This window comes from Pseudopipra pipra, chromosome 3 (genome assembly GCF_036250125.1).
Source record: "Pseudopipra pipra isolate bDixPip1 chromosome 3, bDixPip1.hap1, whole genome shotgun sequence".
NCBI lineage: Eukaryota > Metazoa > Chordata > Aves > Passeriformes > Pipridae > Pseudopipra > Pseudopipra pipra.
The window spans coordinates 113,341,811-113,362,792 of NC_087551.1; the positions used below are offsets into that span (position 1 = coordinate 113,341,811).

General features: G+C 47.6%; 1 protein-coding gene across 1 annotated transcript; it reads left to right on the forward strand.

Annotated features, from left to right (window-relative positions):
* Nucleotides 1-2,623: 2,623 nt before the first annotated feature.
* On the forward strand, nucleotides 2,624-19,901 carry EFHC1 (EF-hand domain containing 1). Its single transcript, XM_064650791.1, has 11 exons — nucleotides 2,624-2,873; nucleotides 7,592-7,813; nucleotides 9,464-9,751; nucleotides 11,440-11,589; nucleotides 12,977-13,169; nucleotides 13,478-13,698; nucleotides 14,407-14,547; nucleotides 15,722-15,935; nucleotides 16,278-16,425; nucleotides 17,199-17,403; nucleotides 19,383-19,901. Exons 1-11 carry the CDS (start codon nucleotides 2,679-2,681, stop codon nucleotides 19,506-19,508), a joined length of 2,103 nt encoding a protein of 700 aa, XP_064506861.1. The 5' UTR covers nucleotides 2,624-2,678; the 3' UTR covers nucleotides 19,509-19,901.
* The last annotated feature ends 1,081 nt before the right edge of the window (nucleotides 19,902-20,982 follow it).

Consider the following 20,982-nt stretch of genomic DNA (forward strand, 5'->3'; position numbering starts at 1 on the left):
GTCCCCACACTGCCTGAGTTCTTTACACACACTTCAGAGAGACACCTCAGGCACACTGACTTCCCAGATTTAGGGATCCCAGTTTTAGGGATCCCAGTTTTAGAGATTTTTCCATCACAGTGGAAGATTGTTGATTTTGTGATCCCTTTCTGTCACATCGCTCCAGGTCCTCAACTTACCAGCCTTGTCCAGGAGGATAATGTGTGATCACATTCATACCTCATCCTCCAGGATGTACACTTGTGTGAATTTCAGTTCTCAAAACCTCTAAAACTCTTATATTTTTCCTTCTATTAACCAACACTTTTAAGGATTTCTTAATATAACACACAGACTAAGGCTTCTGTATGGTTGTGTTTTTACCCACCAGAGGGCGAGTTGTCTCCATCTGTGTCCTCCAGGGCCACGAAAGCAGAGCCTGATTAAGAATCCCTTTTCCTTTTCATGGGTAGACAGCAGGGATGCAGGAAGCTAACATCTTACCACCTTAACATTGGTAATTCAGATTTGTCTGTGCAGAAGTTGTCAGAGCTGAATCCAGATCTTCTGAATTGCACTTCAATTATTTATTCCTCATTTCTCCTCTCTCCTGCTTTACAGTCACTATTCCTAAGAAAATACCAGCTTCTGCTATGGTTTTCCTTAAGCTTCCTTTCGTGGAATCACAGAATGGTTTGAGCTGGAAGAGACCTTAGAGCTCATCTAGTTCCAAGCCCCTGCCATGGGCAGGGACACCTTCCACTAGACCAGGTTGCTCCAAGCCCCGTCCAACCTGGCCTGGAACACTTCCCTGAATGGGGCAGCCACAGCTTCTCTGGGCAGCCTGTGCCAGGGCCTCACCACCCTTACAGGAGAAGAATTTATTCCTGATACCTAATTCAAACCTGCCCTCTGTCAGTTTAAAACCATTGTCCCTTGTCCTAGCACCAGATACCCTTGTAAATAATCCCTTTTTGGCTCTCTTGGAGCCTTATTTAGGCACTGGAAGGGGCTCTAAGGTCTCCCTGGAGCCTTCTCTTCTTCACACTGAACATCCCCAGCTCTCCCAGCCCATCATCATTACAGTCTGTGCAGGGGCACTGTGACACACAGCCTTGTCACAAATTTGATGTCACTCTCCTCAGGGATGATCCCTGGCACACGAAGGCAAGTTTTCTTCTCTGAGCAAGGCCTTGCTCCCTGCTAAACACTGCCTGGATATCGCATCATGAGAAAATCAGAGCAAATGATCAGTCCCAGCACCTGCCTCTGAGTCAGCCATCGCACCAGCAGCTTTGCTGTCTTCCAGATCCAACCCTTCCAGCCCTGCTTGGCCTCCAATCCATTATTTTCCTTTCTAAGCTCATCAGCCTCATTCTTTATCTCCCACCGGCTGGCTTTCTTCTCTCTCCCACACCGTGCTCAGACAGACGGTCTGGCTGCATTTCTCCCCGCTTAACTTCTGCTTACAAAACCCTCGATCTGCTGCCTGCCCTTGGATCGCAGCCTGGCTCGTCTTGTGTACTGCTGATAAAGAGAACAAGGGAAAGACACACAAAAAACCTCTTCTTTTTTTTTTTTTTTTCCATAGAATCACAGAATCATAGAATGGTTTGGGTTGGAAGTGACCTTAAAGATCATCTCATTCCAACCCCCCTGCCATGGGCAGGGACACCTTCCACTAGACCAGGTTGCTCAAGGCACATCCAACCTGGCCTCGAACACTTCAGGGATGGGAAATCCACAACTTCTTTGGGCAACACGCAACTTTGCTCTTCCATGGTAATGGATTTAGCTCTCTTTTCTCTCTTGCATTTGGGACTGCTTTTGCACAACCACCTTTTCCTTGCTGGTCTCCCTGCTGCTTGTTTTTGCCCCTTCCTTCAGAGATAAAAATCATGTTTGAAAGAGAGGGATTATATCAGTGCTACATATTAAGCCCCCACTATTGCACAGCTCGTATACCTACTATATACATAATAAACCAGCACAACCGCTTCTGTTAAAATGTTTCAAGCACTCTAGGTATGGATTTGACCCTCCGTGGCTACTCCTCACCGTGGGCACTGCACGGGGCAGGGAAAACTTCCCAAAAAAGTAGCCTGGATGCCACCACCCGTTTTGGAGTCCAAGATATTTTAATGTGAGGGGGCTGTGGGGGGCTGTGAGGAACTATGAGGCTGTGAGAGGCTGTGAGGGGCTGAGAGGGGATATGGGGTCTGTGAGGGGCTGTGATGGGATATAGGGCTTGTGAGGGGCTGTGGGGTCTGTGAGGGGCTTTGAGGGGGCCGTAGGGGGCTGTGAGTGGGATGTGAGGGGGATGTGAGAGGCTTTTGGGGGGATATAAGGTGGGATGTGAGGGGGCTATGAGTAGACTTTGAAGGGGCTGTGAGGGGCTGTGAGGAGACTGTGAGGAAGTTATGAGGACGCGGTGAGGGGAAAATCCCAAGTAAAAGAGGATTAACGTGTTCTGTGTCCTTATTTCCACACTGCGGGGGCCGAACCGCCCCCCCGGTCCCGCGTAAGAAGGGTCCGACCCCCCCACCTCCCTCCACAACGTCGCCACCGCCGCCCCGCGGACCGTGGCGCTAACTGCGCAGGCGCGGAGTGAGGCGCGCGGAAGGGCCCGCGCATGCGCACTGAGCGCCCCGGCGGTTGCCGTGGAGACGCGTCGGCGGGGCCGGGCCGGGAGCGCCGCCATGAGCGCGGGACCGGGAACAGGAACGGGATCAGGGCCGAGACCGGGATCGGGAACGGAATTAGGACCAGGAGTAGGACCCGGACTGGAATCAGGATCGGGACCGGGACCAGCACCGGTACCGGCCCTGGGACCGGGACCGGGGCCGGGGCCGGGTCTGCCCTTCCTCCCCGGCTGTGCCGTCAGGGACCCCACGGTGAGCGCGCACGCCCGCTGTCCCCTCTGCCGTTCCCCCGTCCCAGGGACTCCTCTCGACCAGGGGCGCCAGAGACTCGTCGGGGGACCTCATGGCCCCTGAAGACACCCCCTGGGAATGTGGTACTGCCTCAGACCCTCCTCTAATTCCCCTGGACACCTAGTATCCCTAAAGTCAACTAATATTCATGGAATCATGGAATAGTTTGGGTTGGAAGGGACCTCAAAGATCATCTGGTTCGAATCCCCTGGCATGGGCAGGGACACCTTTCACTTGGTTGCTCCAAGCCCCATTCAGCCTGGCCTTGGACACTTCCAGGGATGGAGCAGCCACAGTTTCTCCGGACAACCTGCCCCAGGGCCTCACCACCCTCACAGCCAACAATTCCTTCCCAATATCCCTTTTAACCCTGCTCCCTGGCAGTGGGAAGCCATTCTCCTTTGTCCTGTCCTTCCAGGCCCTTGTCCAAAATCCCTCTCTGGCTCTCTTGGAGCGCCTTTAGGCACTAGAAGGGGCTCTAAGGTCTCCCTGGAGCCTTCTCTTCTCCAGGTGAACACCCCCACCTGTCCCAGCCTGTCTCCAAAGCAGAGGGGCTCCAGCTCTTGGAGCATCTCTGTGGCCTCCTCTGGACTCACTCCAGCAGCTCCACATCCTCCTTGTGCTGGGGGCCCCAAAGCTGGATGCAGCACTACAGGTGGGGTCTCACAAGAGCAGAGTAGAGGGAACATGTTACCTCCTGAACCCATGCCAAGGGAACATCCTGTTCCTCAGACCACCCTGTAATTCCCTGGAAAGACCTGGTACCTCCTGAATTCACCAAATATCCCTGAGGCAACTTGGTGTTGTGTGACTCCATGTCCTGAGAACGTGGTACCCCTCAAACTGACCAGACCCTGGTACCCTGTGATGTGACCCTCAAGGAACCTGGTGCCCTGTAACCTCATTTGATGCTCCCGAGCAGGCCTAATATCCACTGAACTCTCCCCAAGGAACTTGGTGTTTCCCAAAGCCCACAGATCCCTGCTGAACTCACTTCTGGGGGACCTGAATGCTCTAAACCCACTTGGTATTCCCTGAGCCCGCTCACAGCTGATCTGGTACTCCCTAGGTTCTCCCAGTCTCCCTTGTAATTGCAAGTGTGTTCCAGGGGTCTTGGTGCTTTTGATCTTGTCCCCTAGGAATCCATTGCATCATGTACCCATCTTATAACCCTGAATTTGTTTTGATAGCTTTGGGGAAGGACACACACACACACCAGCCTCATTTGAGATTCCAAAAGCTTTTTCCATAACTGCAGAACTGCTGTCTGCAAACTCACCCCATGGAAATCCAGTCCCCCTGAATCCATCCAATAATTCTCTGACCAGTTCATGTGATACCCCAAGGGAAATCCCCAAACTCACTTTACAGTCTTGAAACCTGATTCCCTCCGGAAAACTGCTGTTTCTCTGAACCATCTCAGTTTCCCCAAAGGAATGTGTTTGAACCTTCAACTCATTGTGATACTGCCCTGAACCAGGACCTTTAAATTCACCTGATACCCACTCATCTGGAAATACCCAGGAGAACACACACTGTCCAAACTTCAAGCAGTCCTCCTCTAGGAATTAATCTCTCAAATCATCCCAATATTACTGTGTCCTGCATCCACCCACCCCCCTTAGAGGGACAGATATGCCCTAAAGTCACCAATCTCCTGGTCAGTCAACACCCTCCTGAAACTCCCTCCTCCAAACATCTGATACTTTCAAAAATGCTCTCCTGGTATTGCCTGGAGAACTGAATCTTTGGTGGTCCAGGTCTGGAACCTGATAACCTGATGAGAGAACTGGTATCCCACCACAGAACTGATACCACCACAGCCTCCAGGATCATCCCAAGGAGGTGCTCCCAGATTCCCTGGAATAAGCAGTCTCATCCTCTGCACTTGATACCTAAATGAAGAGGCAACCTCTCCTTTTCCCCATTCCCAGTGACCCACACACTAAGGACCTGATAACCCCAAATCTTCCCAACGTCCTCTTGAGATGAGAGAACTGATACTCCCTGAGTACTCCCATTTACTTCTTGGATGCACAAAAACATCCCACAAAATGTCCAAAAGGGGGTTATCTCGTGCCTGGTTTGGGCACACCAAGGATTTACGGGCTCCTTGGAGAGCATCTCTGACAGGGAAACATTCCTGGCTGCATTCAGCTTCATATATAAAAATTACTTATCATAGAATCATGGAATGGTTTGGGTTGGAAGGGACCTTAAAGGTCATCTCATTCCAACCCCCTGCCATGGGCAGGGACACTTTCCATAGACCAGCTTGCTCCAAGTCTGGCCTCAGTCTTTGAAAACTGAGTTTTCCAACAGTTACTGGAGTCATTTACTCATAACAAATAACCATGCAGTAATAAAGGTCATCTCAGAATTATTATCAGATAATAATACTATTTCCCTGAGATCATTTATAACGTCTCGGAAATCTGCAATTTTCCAGTCTCTAAAATGGGCATCACAACACTTGTTTTCCAATGAATGCTGAGAGGTGTTGAAGGAAACCTCTGTGATCAAATAAACAGTGTTGTTATTGCTTAGTGCTCATGAGACAGGGAAACAGACACTGGGAGAGAGAATGGTGTTTGTGTGAAGTGTTATAGACTTGGCAAAAAGTAGGACTTAATTCAGTGCAATTTCTTCAGATAGGGACTGGCAGCTACTGGGATTAGGAGTTTACATTCTGGGTTTTCCCTTTTAAATTTCCATTAGTCACCTGAGCCTGTGAGATGTTATCTGGCATCCAAGGCTCACTTGGGAGAGCTTATCCACTACAGGAGCCTAGTGTCTCTATGAGGTGTTTTTTTTAGGCAACTGTGGGCCCTTAAAAGCCTGTGCACTTCTGGCAAACACTGATATTGCTCAAATGAAAGACAAACTTCCTGGTTTTCCTTGAATATTTTCCCCACAGCTTTCCCTCTGGATGTATTTAACAGCAGGAAATGGCAGTTCTGTGGCAGTTTGTAAGATGTGCTAACGTGTCTTTAGTCAACTGTTATTTTCACCTGAACCTGTTTTCCTCACTGCTCTCTCCATTGCAAGATCTGTAGTAGCAGGTTAAAGAGAAAACAAGGAATTATGTGAAATTCAAGTGGGGCCTTGAAGATATAAATAAGATTAGAGGCTTAACCATGAGGGGTGAGGTAGGGGGTGGAGAAGAAGTGTTTCACATGCCTGAGGTTGGACTGAGTGCAAGTCTGGGGCTGGAAAAGGAGCTGAAACTTGTTCTTTCAGCACTAGAAATGCATACAACTCTGTTTTATTTGGCAACAGTTAAGGGGTTTTATTGTCAAAGACTCATAATTTCTCCTGCTTTCTCTGGAGCATGAAGTGTTGAAAGCCCAGTGGGACCAGCCAGGCTTTCAGGAGTGCAGGTGATGTACCAGGTGTGGTGAATTCTACAGCAAGTGGAATGGCTTGATGGCACTCAGGTCTGAACCTAGTCTTCAGTAGTGAAGAGCAGGACTAGCTGACAGAAATCAAGTCCTACTCACAGCTCTGATCGAGTCTGGGGAGAAGGACTTTGGATTCTGGTGGGTGAGAGGCTGGACCTGCCCCGGCGCATGGGCACTCCTAGCCCAGAAACCCCCCGTGTCCTGGGCTCATCCCACAGCATGGGCACCAGGGGAGAGGGGGATTCTGCCCCTCTGCCCCCTCAGCTGAGACCCCACCTGCAGAGCTGCCTCCAGCCCTGGGGAACAACAGCAGAAGGACTTGGAGCTGCTGGAGAGAATCCAGAGGAGGCCAAAGAATTGCTCCGAGGGCTGGAGCCCCTCTGCTCTAGAGACAGGTTGAGAGAGCTGGGGGTGTTCACCTGGAGAAGAGAAGGGTCCATGGAGACCTTAGAGCCCCTTCCAATGCCTAAAGGGTCCACAAGACAGATGAGGACAAACTTTTTAGTAGGGCCTGTACCACTAGGACAAGGGATGATGGTTTTACACTAAAAGAGAGTCAATTTAGATTAGGTGTAAGGAAGAAGTTTTTTACAGTGAGGGTGGTAAAACATGGGCACAGGTTGCCCAGAGAAGCTGTGGCTGTGCTATCCCTGGAAGTTCAAGGCCAGCTTGGATGGGGCTTGGAGCAACCTGGGATAGTGGAAGGTGTCCCTGTGGAGAGAGGTGATAAAACAACTAATGTGCTTTAGTAGGTTTCATAATTGCAGTTCTGTGAGCATGACACACCAAGATTTAGCCCAGCAAAGAAAATTCTGTATCATGCCCAGGAGAGGGTTAACAAAATAAATAACAACAGAATACACAGAGAGTCCTCAACAGTCAAGGGAGCACCATAAGGCAGTAACTGAGGTCCCATGATGCCCTGTACTGCTGAAAAACAGGGTAGGGAACAAAAGGTTTGTTAGATCAATACCACATAAAGTGCTGACACCCCATTCTAGGCACTGAGTATGGTGGCAATAGGGAAATTCATTGATTTCAGTTCTTGGGGAATCTGTGAGAGTGTTAGGATTTGAGTCCACTCATACTTTTCACATCCAGCCACTTACTGTTTTTTCAGCCTCCTTGGTCTAAGTGTAAAATTTGATTTTAAATAGCTGCTGCAGTAGTTTATAATAAAATGCTGGGGGTAGGGGAGAGAGACTGGTTTTCTGTGCTTTCAGTAGCTGTATCTACTCAGTTCATGCAGTATTTTGACAGCTGGATTTCTTTCCACAGAGAACATCTTTTCATCGGTCCCACACACTGGGCTTCAGAAATGGATATGCCTTTTCCCAGCTGCCAAGGGAGGGGATTGGCGGGGAGACGATCTTCCCAAATCTGCTCTCTCAAGATCAGCTGGATGATTTATGCACAAAGGGACCCACCCTGACCTACGGGCCAGCCAAGAAGTCTCCACCTCCACCCTTCATGCCGTCATACGTGGCTTTTGACAAACAGGTATAAAGAAGCTTATTCCAGGAATATCACTGGCCAGATTCGGAGACACAAACACTCGGCTCCAGGGTTCACAAGACTGTGTGCAGCAGTTTTCAGATGCCACAGCCCTTAGTCAGAGACAGCTGAACCCCAGACTGAAAGAGGCTTTCTTTGCTAGAGAGGAGGATTATAATACGTAAACGATGTAAGACTTTCCCTGCAAGTTATACTCCAGCATTTCCAGCAGGGTTGGAAAAGAGATTTTGATTAACTCTGAAAAGCTCCAGTTTATAACTATTGCTCTGTAAGCCACAGCCTTGGCTTTTTGTGTTTCCAAAACTGTACTGAGATTGCAACTGAGCTTTAGCTGGAAACATCAGTCTGCAGTGGGGACTCTGATAGTCTGACTGTGGTCTATCTATTTATGCTTGTGTTGGTCATCACAGCGTGTCCCAGCCTGTGCTGCGCCATTAGTACTTCCTGAGTTACATCCTGGTGATCATATTGGACTAGGAGGTGGCTCTGTGTCTGTTCAGGGCAGTCCTGAGCTGACCCTTGATTTTAAATGCTCCAGTGTCCCATCCTGCAATTGGCAGCCACGGACAGAGCAGTGGCTGCAGAGCTCTGTGCAAGGCTCCTGGAGCTCGACACATGCAGGGCTCCACACACTGCCAGGGAGTGCAGTCTGGAGCAGTCTGGAGCCAGCCAACCCTCAGTCCGTCTGTGAGACAGGCTGTGAACAGATGTGCTGTGTTAATTACTGAGGCTGTTCCTTCAGAGTGATGTATACATTGCTGTTTATTCTGTCAGATCCTTCTCTGCCCCTTCCTTCAAGCTAGAGGACCATCAGGGGCCCCAGTGCTGCTGGGGGTGTCCTGGTCCCTTGTGGAGCACTTTGCTGACTGGTAGGAACTTGCTGGCTTTATCATCCCTTCATTATCCAGGCCTCTGTGCTGATGTAGCCTGGATATGCAAGGCCTGATTGGCCACCTACATCCTCTTAGGGTCATTGAATGATCTTGGAGAGAATACTCCTCCTACATCTGACAAGCACAGGGACTGGCTGATTAATTTCCTTGCTTCCCCAGCACAGATCAGGCTGTGCTGTCAGTGCTGAATAGATGTGACTTCAGATCATACAATCGTGGAATAGTTTGGGTTGGAAGGGACTTAAAGGTCCTCTTGTTCCTACCCTCCTGCCATGGGCAGGGACACCTTCCACTAGACCAGGTTGCTCAGAGCCCCATCCGACCTGGCCTTAAAATGATGAGCCATGCAGATTTTAAAATCTCTTCCCTAAATCAGGGGCTGTAAAGCTGACAAATAAAGAGTAACGTATGTCAGTAAAGTAAATTACTGTCAACAGCCAAGCACCTGGCAGAAGGTGAAATAAGCATGTGATTAAGGAGGAGTAGGGAAAAGGTTGTATTTTTAACACCTGTCCCATGCATGTCAAATTTGTCAAAGGCAGGTCTTGATAAAAGCCCTCACGGTGCCTCTGCCACCACTCACAGATTTGGCCTCAGTTGTGTTTGATGATTTTGTAGAATACAATCCAGTAACTTTGCACTGCCAGAGCAAATTAAAAATAAATTATTGCTCTTAATAGACTAATCACAGTGTTCGAATTGTTTCTTTCTCTCTCCCTCTGTTATGTTGTCCCTTGGGCAGGTTTTGAAGTTCGATGCCTATTTCAAGGAAGAAGTTCTTACCTCTGCAGAGGAGCATTACCGGATCCGCCAAGTGGGCATCTACTACTACCTGGAAGACGACAGCATGTGTGTCATAGAGCCTGTGGTGAAGAACTCTGGGCTCATTCAAGGCAAACTTATGAGACGCCACCGGGTGCCCAAGAATGACCAGGGGGATTATTACCACTGGAAGGACCTGAATCTGGCCACGAACATCACCATGTACGGCAGGACGTACCGCTTAGTCGACTGCGACTCCTTCACCAAGGTGGGTTGCTGGTAGAGAGAACACTGACAGAAAGAATTCTGGGAATTACAGGTGGACAGACCTGTTAGAGTCCAGCAGCTTGCATCTGTAGCTCACAGTCTTTCATTTTGCTTTTTGTATAGATTTCTTTCTTCAGGCCAATGCAGAGTTCAAGGTATGATATTTGCTGAGGGCATGTGAACTGCTTGGTACTTTAGCCCCAGGACTGCTGGGAATCCACCCCTTGTCCTCAGGACTTCTCCTTGCAGTACAAATTCCGATTCATCTCTGGGTGCAGAAACATTGTGCATACATGAGAAGGAAATTAGGGATCCTAACTCTTTTCTGATTTAATATTCCTCTGTTAAGGGCAGGGGAAGGGAATAAAATCAATAACTCTGCACCCATCCACAGCCAAGCCATGATCTGTGGGTTGGGAATCATGGTATGAACTGACCTTTCTAAAAGCTTACTCACTGCCTGCTTTTCTATTTCTGGCTATTTCTGTGCCAGTAAATGAGATAATAACGATCCAATAACAAGTTATAGCAATTACCAGTACACTGGTATCCTGTTAGATTGTCCCCAGGATAATCTCAGTCCTGCTCAGCTACTATTCTTCCAGGCCAGGAGTTAGAATACTCCAGGGACCATTCTCAATAGGTGAGGTACGTGCAGTCAACCTGTTCTGGAAGCTGTGAGAGTTTAGATCCAGGCTTTTCCTTGCTAGTTGGCCTCAATGCCCAGGAATGTTCCCAAACATGTGTAATAATTGGTGTATATGTGGCTGTGGGACCAGCTGTGCTGAAACTGGAGGACTGTTAAAGTCAGCCCACATCAAATGAAGAGCTGGTCCTCATGTTAATATTGATGAAAAACATGGAATGAGCTTACATGGGTCTACACCTCCAGGCCACCAGTCTATTTATCATTAACCTGCACCCTCCAGACCGGAAAATAGTGAGTCTGAAAGTGTGAACCTGCCTTGTGAGTCTTCAGGGGGATCCCACATCCCCCTTGGAGAAGTTTGCATGGGTGTTTCCTGGGACGAATATTTTCATGGGCCACTTCCCAAGGCTAAAAAGGGAACAAGTCCATTGACTTCAGAGGTTGTTTTGAGTGAGTGATGCGAGTACACAAATAACACCCTAGAGGTTGTTTATGCATCCAAGGTAAGCAAGAAAGCCCTTCATAAACAAGCAGATTGCACTCTTTCTGTGGGAAAAGTACTCCTGAAAGATGGAACGAAGCTGCCACTGCCACATATCCTCATGCCTGGGAGGTCTTGGTGGGCCTAGTGTGGGTAACACTAACTTCCACTGCCTGACACAGCCCTAAGTCTCTTGCAAATTTAGGCTGACTGCATCTGTGTTAAACACCCATTTAACTTTTTTCATTTATATAAAAGAGACCAACTGGCAGTTATCCTCTATTTAAAGCCCTAAGGCCAAGGAAAACTGTGCTGCAGTGAAATCTGAGTTAGGATGTTGAGGACAGGACTGCTCTGATTAATTAAAGGGTAAGCAAAGCTAAGAAGTAGCTTAAACAAATATCTTTGTCATCCGATGTACTTGCTATTGCAGTAGAGTTCTCTGTGAGGAATGACCTTGTAGTATTCTGACCTCCCTCACCTCTGCCCACCGGTAATCTCTAGTCACCTCTTACCTTCAGAACTCACGGCACATTAACACCTCAGATGACCTTCCTAGGTGTTCATGGAGAGCCAGGGAATTGTACTGAACCCTCCAGAGCAATTGGTTTCGGATCCTTACATAGAACAGCGCCGGACGCCTGTGCAAAAGCCCATCGTGCCAGCAGGTCCCGACCCCCTCTGGCAGTTCCTGACCTACGACACAAAGGTGAGAGAGCTGGGGATTACCCACATACTGTGGGATTACCCACAGTACCCATTCATAAAGCACCTCCAGTCCTGTGTCCAGTTCTGGGCCCCTCACTTCAGGAAAGACATTGAAGGGCTGGAGCGTGTCCAGGGAAGGGAAAGGAGCTGGGGAAGGGGCTGGAGCACCAGGAGCAGCTGAGGGAGCTGGGGCAGCTCAGCCTGGAGAAAAGGAGGCTCAGGGAGTCCTTCTTACCCTCTGCAACTCCCTGAGAGAACAGTAGAGCCAGATGGAGGTTGAGCTCTGCTCCCAGAAAACAAGGGACAGGATGAGACGAAATGGCCTCAGGCTGTGCCAGGGGAGGTTCAGGTTGGACATCAGGAATATTTTCTTCATTGTATGGGCTGTTAAACATTGGAAGGGGCTGCCCAGGGAAATGGTGGAGTCATCATCCCTGGAGGTGTTAAAGAAACAATTGGATGTGGCACTTAGTGCCATGATCTAGTTGACAAAGTCAAGGTCGGTCAAAGGTTGGACTCCATGATCTAAGAGTTTTTTTCCAGCCTAGATGATTCTGTGATTACAGACTATATGTGCCATTGAAACCCAAGTCTGCAACCTCCATCATTCTAAAACACCTCAGTCTGCTGAAGAGAGTCCAGATTTGGTCCTTTCTTGGCTTTAGTGAGAAACAAGACCTTTTATGTTTTTTCTGGGCTTTGTGCCTTGTAAACTCTTGCCAGCTCCTTTTTAGATTGCAGAGTATCCATTACTCTCTTGCTTTCTGTTGGGATGAGATAAGCCACCTGCCTCTGGAATTTAGCATCCAGATGCAGTTCTATTACGAATGGTTGTGCTGCATCCAATCCTCTCTTCCCCCAAAACATTGATGCCAGGTGCCAGAGCAGGCAATTTCAGACAAACAAAACTGCCACTTGCTCTGACTGAGTTCTCCCTGTGCACACAGCCGACTAACACTGGCCTTCCTGCTCCTCTGGATCTTCTTTTCAGGTAGCAACAGTTTAAGGAATCCTATGGACTACATCCATACTAGAAAATGAACCAGGGCTGGGATACAACCCAGGTTCTGCATGTTGTCTCTGGCCAGCTATCAATCAAACATCTCCTGGCCATCAGCTATGGGTTAGCACAGACCAGGATTGTATCCAGATACTATTTTGGATGTGTTCCACCTTTTTTGAGTGGAACAGGCAGTTTTGCTACGTGGATGTAAGCTGGGCCACACCTTTCAGTTTACTGCCAGTTTAGCCTTGGTGGCTATTGGGCTGCCTGTTCAGGAGCTGGACCTTGGGGAACTCTTGAGCATCTCAGCATGAGCAGTTTGATTTCTTGGCATCAAAAGATGATTCAGATCCATGATTGTCTGCTTCTCCTTTCTCCACCCCAGGTCCTTCGCTTCTACGCCATATGGGATGACACAAACCACCCTTTTGGTGACCAGCATCGTTGCATCATCCATTACTTCTTGGCAGATGACACAGTGGAGGTTCGGGAAGTGTACAGTAGAAACGATGGGAGAGACCCATTCCCAGTCCTGATGAAACGCCAGCGCTTGCCCAAAACCCTCGCGGAAAAGAAAAGTAAGTTTAGATTGGCACATCTGTCTGGGCTAAAGTGCCTTGGTGGGTGGACACGTCCATGGTGGCTGTGCCAGAGATACACTGCCTCTGGAGAAACTTGGCTGAGAACACTCCAAGTGTCACTGTTTTATAGTCAAAGTTCTTTAAGTGATCACTAAATTCTTTATCTTTTGGGAAACAGTGGCAGGACAGCAGTGCCAACAGCTCCCTGGAGCTATTTATACAGCTTGTTTTTATATTCCTTTTCACTTAGAAATGTTAACATCTCCCTGATTAATTTACTTTTCCTTTTGCTCCATTGTCCTTAGTGGGCTTCCCAAGCTGTGTGCTGGAGATCACTAATGAGGAGGTACTTGAGTGGTACTCACCCAGAGATTTTGCTATTGGCAAAACCATCACCCTCCTTGGACGCACCTTCTTAATCTATGATTGTGACAAGTTCACACAGAACTTCTATCGGGAAAAATTTGGGATCACAGACTTCCAACCACTGCAAATCAGTGAGAAACCACTCGAAAAAGTTCCACAGGTACTGCAAACAATTTCTGAAAGGGAGAGAGGAAAGAAGTAGTTGGTATAAGCTCTTATAATAAAGTAGAGGTTCAGTTTAGTGAGAACCTATAGAAAACAAGTTCAACTTAAAGAAAAAAAGCGAGTAATTTGAAGAAGACAAGGCAAGAATGGTCATAATCTATATAAAAATGAAAATCTGGCTGCAGTCATACTACTAAACTCTCCTCACTCTCCAAAACAGTTTTGCCAAGTCCAGATTGCCTACTGGAGATGATCACAGTGCTTGTTACCTCCCAAACTGAGCCTAGGAATGGTTTGGAGTGTCAATTGGCCTATAACATAGACCTGGTGGGGATTAGGTTACCAGTGTAACCAAATAGACAGTTGAGTTCCTGTGCACAGGAAGGTTTAGTTGGAACTAGATGACTTTAAGGTCCCTTCCAACCCAAACCATTCCATCATTCTATGATTCTATAATACAGCCATAGTCTCTTTATTCAGAGAAATTACCTGGCTTTCTGATTTTTTTAATCCTCTTATATTTTCATTAAATCCAACACATGACCAGGCCAGTAGCATCTCTACTGGGTAGATTGTCACAGCTCTTGCTACCTGGTGACTGAAGATTTCCTTCCAAATTAGACAGGTTTTGATAAGCTGCCTTGCAAACTTTGTCTTCTTCTCAGTTTCAGCTGTTTATGGTTGATATCTCCTCTGGATGCAGGTAATTCCTCCCCATAATGGTTTTGGCATGCCTGAAGACTCTCTCCAGAACTGCCTCCGCCTGATTCCAAAGCGTCCACAGAAAGATGTTATTAAGATGCTGGAGAATGATCTCAAGGTCCTGCGGTACCAGGCGGCCCTGGTAAGTGCTTTCCTTGGTGGAATAATGCCAGCTTGTGTGGTAGAGTCAGGAGGGTGGGAGGAGCAGCCTGCTCAGACAAGGCTGTTGGCAAATTCTTCTCTGTGCCAGTGGGAGAAGAGAGTTCCCCAAGCCAGCACGAGTGTCCCTCGGGGGATGCCAGGGGGTTACTGTGTGCTCGCTGTGACAATGAGCAGCACAAGAAGGTAGGAAAAAAACCAACAAGGCCAGAAAGTACCAACCAGACATGCCACAAACCCACAGCCATTTATGGAAAAACTCCCACTGCCAGCGGCACGTGACAGATGGCCCTGACTGGAACAGCCTTGCACTGGGCACTGTGCCCCTGCCTGCCTGAAACTGCTGCCATGAGCCAGAGCTTGATGTCTCTGCTCCTGGCTCCAGCACCTGCCCTTCTCCAGGCTAGTCCTGGATGCAGCAGCCAGCAAGGAGCTGTCCTAGCAGAGCAGCCAAGTGCCAGCGTAGAAGCTGGAGAGTCCAGTGTTTTCCAAGAGCATCCAGGCCCTGGCCTTTGTGCCAGCTTTCCAGTTGGTTTATGCAAGGAGCCTCTGGCACGTCCAGCAGTAGCAATGGCATTTCCTGTGCTGCCTGGTGCCTGCCCTCTCCAAACACTCTGGGTGAATAAGGGCTGGTTTCTTTTCCCTATTGTGCAGGAGCTCCCTAAAGGTCACAGCTGACAAGTTCAGATCCACTTAATTTTAAAGGAGGCAAGTAAACCCACTGGTGTGTCAGGGGACTGACTTCCTGTGACTAAGAGCTGAAGCAGCACCAACCTCTCTCAGCCACTCAGTAGAATGAAAAAAATGTAACTTTAATACTGAATTTTACAGCCTCTCTGGGATGAATCATTCCATCTAGGATATTCCTTTCTCTTGGATTATTCAGTCAGTGGAAATACTGAATATACTTGGTCACTGCAGCCTAGATTCTGCTGCTGTTGCCTGAGTAGAGCACATAACCTTTGAAATTCAGATAGTGAGTGCTGTCTAAGGCTTTGTTACACTATGTCAGCACACCAAGAGCTTTGTTTAGTCAGCAATAAAAAAAGCTGTGAGCTCTGGGTGCTTATGAGTGGGTTACCAGGTACTCCTGAGCACCCCAGGAAAGGAAAACCTGGTTGAAATGTTCTTTTCCAAACCCACTACCTTTGCTTTAGGAATCACCAGTCCCTGAGGACAGAAATCGTCGTTTCATCCTCTCTTATTTCCTCTCTGATGACACAATCAGCATCTATGAACCCCCAATCCGAAACTCTGGCATCCCTGGAGGCAAATACTTAAAAAGGACCAGAGTTGCCAAGCCAGGGTCTACTCCAGAGGATCCCATATACTTTCAGCCCTCTGACTTCACCATTGGCTCTACAATTGAAGGTAAAATCCAGCCTGGATTGATAATACTCTGCTCTGATATGACATTTATTGCATGGACAGTGCATATCCCTTCCTTCGCTTGAAGGATTTGTTGCTTCTGGGTCTCATCACATTTGAGCTTCCAGATCAGCAGGTGGTGTACACCGATATAATTCTGTTACTGTCAATGTCTGAACCTTTGAATCAGTGAAACTATTCTTACTTCAAGAAGTGAAACAAATAGCAGAGCTGGCTCAAAGCTGAGACCAGCCACAGGAGAGGAATCATGCTCCCTCCTGGATGAAGGGACTTGCCCATACTGAAACACAAGTAACACTTCTTTCTTTCATGCCTCTTCCCCAGTGTTTGGCCACAGGTTTGTTATCACTGATGCTGACGAATATGTGCTTAATTACTTGGAAAGAAACGCAGAGAGTTTCCCTGCAACAACACTGCAATCCCTGAGGGATCATTTTCGCCCACGGAAGGCAGTAAAGGACACTGTCAACAAGTAGGCTACAAAGGATGGCGTTGTGGGGCTAAACAACACTCAGGGTTGACATCTAAGGGCATTTGCAGCAGCCTCCATGGGCTGGCTGCTCTGCTGGTTATAAAGCTACAAGAGCCTGTGTTTGGACACATACAGAGGGGGTGAAGTGTGTACAATAAAATGTCATGGCTGGTGCTGACCCAAAACCCTTGTGGGACAGCTCTGGCTCATGAGCATAGACACTTTCAGCCAGATCATGGAATCACAGAATGGTTTGGGTTAGAGGGGACCTTAAAGTTCATCTAGTTCCAACCCCTCTGCTGTGGACAGGGACACCTTTCTCTGGAACAGGTTGTTCAGAGCTCCATACAGCCTGATTTTGAACACTTCCAGGGATGGGGGGGACACCTTTTCCCAAAAGGCATCAGTTCACTGTAACAGATGCTGCCAGTTTGAGCTACTTGATCATTGCAGGCTTAGTGGGTGGTTGGTGGAGTCTTTTTTTTTCTGACATTTGTTCCTTCTGTGCTTATCAGCCCATCAGAGCCTAGACCACAACCTCTTTTTTAGCTGTCTGGACCCAGTTTGTGTGACCCGGTAACACCCATGTTCCCTCAGAATGTTGTTTGGAGGCAATATCATGGTAGTTCAGGGGCTCTGCTTGAAACTTGAGTTGTCCACAGTTCCCAGGACTGTGGAACACACAGGGAAATGCTCCTTGTTCACACAAGTGTCACAGTAAGGCTACCAGAATCAGCTTTTACATGAAATCCTGTTATTCTTTTCTTCTGCAGTGACATCCCCAAGCAGGCCCTGGATGACTTAATTGAGGAGGTTCAGAAAGAGCTGAAGCTCCGTCACAGCTACTTGAACACCAGGAGGTTTCATGAGGCATTTCATCAGTGTGACAAGGATGGCTCTGGAATCATGGACAAAGGAATATTTTTGGACCTTTGTGATAGGTTGGAAGTGCCAACCAGCACCATTCTTCTTAAAAAGGTCAGGAGGAAGGGGTGTTCTGCTTTCCTTCCTGTAGTTCTTCCAAATGATCTCTTATAAAAACCAACCCTAACCAGCTGCTTTACCCTACAAAGAGGAACAGCTTCAAGAAAAGGGCAATAGAGTCCCAATTTAGAAAGGATTTTGAGCTGTTGGACTGAGCCTGTGTCTTAGAGCAGATAATAATTGCTGTCCTCAAAGGAAGGGGAAGAAATGTTATCCAGGTTGCCCCCCATTGTTTGGCTGCACTGTCATGTGAAGCCTGAACATTCCTGCTGGCTCGGGTCTTGGATGAGCAGAAGAGGTGTTACATCATGATAGAGATCAGGGATAGGCTACTGCAGACCTATGGAATGTCTGTCCAGCACAGTTGGGATTGAGTAGAGATGACACTGAGGTGCTTAGGGAATGAGCCTTAGGAAAGCTTAGAGGTATTCTGGATTTTGCAGCAACTGAATTGAAGGTTTAAGAACTAGGTATTGTCCCAAAAAATTAAATAATAAGAGAGAAAGAAATTAGAATCATAACCACTTGGTTGACACAGCTGGGGACTGTGAGCAACAGCACGTGGAGATCACAGTCTGCACAGCAGAAAATGTGAGGGAAACTGAGAGAAGAATTCATGCAGGCAAGGGTTCTTCCTTAGCATCATATAACAGGCAGTAGATTAGTGGCCAGTAAAGGCAGACTCAGAGTTTAGAGAAATCTAGAAACCAGAGGGAGTAGTTCCCTTGCTAAAATAACAAATTTTCTAAACCAGCCAAGTGTGAGCATCCCAGCCATGGCTAGAAAGGTGCACAGGCAGGGGATTTGTGTCTCTGAATGTGGATGAATAAAGGCTCTGGCCAGCACCCAGGGCTTTCCTGTGCTAGAGTTCATCAGACCTCCCTCCACCCTGAGGAATTTACAGTGTGGTGGGTCCTTCCTGCTCCATCTGAGAATGGGAGAGGAAGTGACATGACTAAAACTAGCTGGAGAACCTGTGACAACTTAGACTAAACCTCTATGTTTGAAACCCCAGCCTAGGGCTTACACACTAAAAACATCCCTCTTCTCTCTTGAAATCTTAATACCAGTGTTCCCAGAGCCCTCGGGAGCTTGGCAGGGCTATAAATTAAACCCAGGGCAGAGTGTGAACTGCTGCCTGGGTTGGAGAGGAGCACAGCTGTCAGTCACACCAGAGCAAACCCCGGTGAATCTGTCTCTGGGCGACAAGGGGAAGAAGAATCCTTTCAAGGAACTGTGATATTAGACCTTTTCCATCTCCCTGGGTGTCAGAAGGAGATTAGTTATGCAATTAAAGAAACAAAAGCCCTCTTTCTTCCCCTTAAGCACTCAAAGGCTATAGCTCTGTAACACAATGCAGGGTCAGGCACGGACACCAGAACTGGCTCATTAGTCGGGCTGTCTCTGAGCTTAATTATCTGTGTCTCCCCTTCATGCCGTATGCACTCACCAAAGTGACACCAGGGAACAGGGACAGTTAGACACACAGCCCCCATCCCACTTTTGGCAGGGCTTTCTGGAAGATTTCCCGTGGCCTGTGTCAAGTCTGTGGCCATGCTTTGTCTTTTTGTGGGTCTATTGCCACTGTTGTGATGCCCAGAAGGAAATCAAGATTAGACTCAAACACTTTAGCTCTTCTTGCACAGATTAGTGTCATCTATAGGCATTCAAGGTTGGACTTGGACCTTTAGATCAACAAGTCCAACCTTTAGACCATCAAGTCCAACTCTTAGATGGTTGGATTTGATGATCTAAAGGTTGGACTTGATCTTGCAGGTCTTTTCTAACATTAGTGATTCTATGATTCTAAATTTACCTGTGAATTAGGACTACCAAGGCTCTTCCAACAGGGGAATAAGATCTCCTGCTCTGACACAAAAGCAGTACCTCTGGGCACTTTCCCCTAAAAAAACCCCTCGATTTTGCAGCTTCTTCCAACTCTTTATGGTGTTTGTTGTTTTTTGTCCCCACAGCTCATTGACTATTGTTCCTGTGGAGAAGACTATGTAAACTACCGTGACTTCCTTCGAGCCTTCCCTAGTAATCTTTTCCCAGAACCTGAAGTACAAGACGAGCAGTTAAATACCCAGGTGACTTGAAGACCTCGTGCTTCAAAAAGGATGTTCCAGTCTTCACCTTTGTTTCACTCACTCTCCCCCTTTCCATAGAACCAGTTAATTCCACCCTTATTTTGTTAACTTTTTTCTTCCCTAACCTCCCTCTGCCCTTTTGGCTGCCACCAAACTTGACTTCACAACTGCTGGATGTTGAAATGAAAATCACAGAAGAAAATTTCTGAGAACCAAAGTTGGGTTCTCCTATTGATCTCTCAACTTTTTAGTAAAGTATTTTAGAGAGCTGAAGCTCTGAAGCCTGGAGTGAAAACCACTCTAGTTTTCTTTGAGAGTCAAAAGGGCCTTTCACCCTCAAATAGTGAAGACTGCCAGTTTACATTGTTTTAAAATTGCAATAAAAATGCAGTTGCTATAAAAGTGTTAGTAAATCTGTTTTAAATAAATTACCTCAATGGCTGGAACAGCTAAGGATTAAAATAAGGGAGGGGGGAAAACTCCACAAAGTGACATTTTGGATTTACTCGAAATGGGGTAGTGAGTTTAGCTATCTGGAGATAGCAGGGGTCTGGACACAAATCTGCTCACAGCAGCTCTGCACATTTTTAACAAAAGGTTGGGAGAATGGTTTTAGGACTGAGATACCATCTAAACCCATCTTCTGCAGCCTGTCATCTCACCAGGCAGGGCTCCAAGGAAAAGGGAATACTGGCAGTTGGCATAGCAATAGAATTATGACACTTGTGCTCCACTTAGAGTCACATTACTCATCTCTCCACGAAGGTAAATGTGGCAGGGATGTTATCACCCCAAATGTCACCTGCCAGGTATTGCCATGGAGCACAAATAAAAAGGCAGCTGTCATGCACACAGAGGAGAACAAAGCTCTTTAGAACAAAATGCTTCTTTAAACCAGCTTTTGTGCTGTGGATTCTCACTTCCCCTCAGACAGCTGAGTCTCCACATGACAGCTCCCTCCTGCTCCCCTTGTTCAGAAAGGTCACTCCTCTTCCCTTCTGGGCCCGTTTTGTGCTGCTGATCACTCTGACTGAGGATCACTCCAGGTATCTCTGGTCCACCTCACTCTTCAAGAGACCAGGAGATTACGGATGAAATTACTGGAGGTGTAGAAAAGAAAGTCTGAAACTCTTTTCTGCACATGCTACGAAACAGTAACCTAATCCTGAGCCAAGTCATGTGGTATCCCTGGGCCAGCTGCACAAAGTATACAATTTAACTCACCAAAAAATATGCGCCTAAACCACATCAGATAAATCATCTCCTCCAAATACCCTTCTCCTCCACTCCCTGTGATGAAGGCAGCCACAAGTAACGACCTCCGGAGCAGCTGCCTGTGTTGTGGACATGGGAAATGTGGGAAGATGAAGTCCAGCTGGAAGGGCATGGATTGACAGGACAAGGGGGAAAGGCTTTAAGCTGAGAGGGTATATTTAGATTGGATATTAGGAGGAAGGAATTCTTCCCTGTAAGGGTGGTGAGG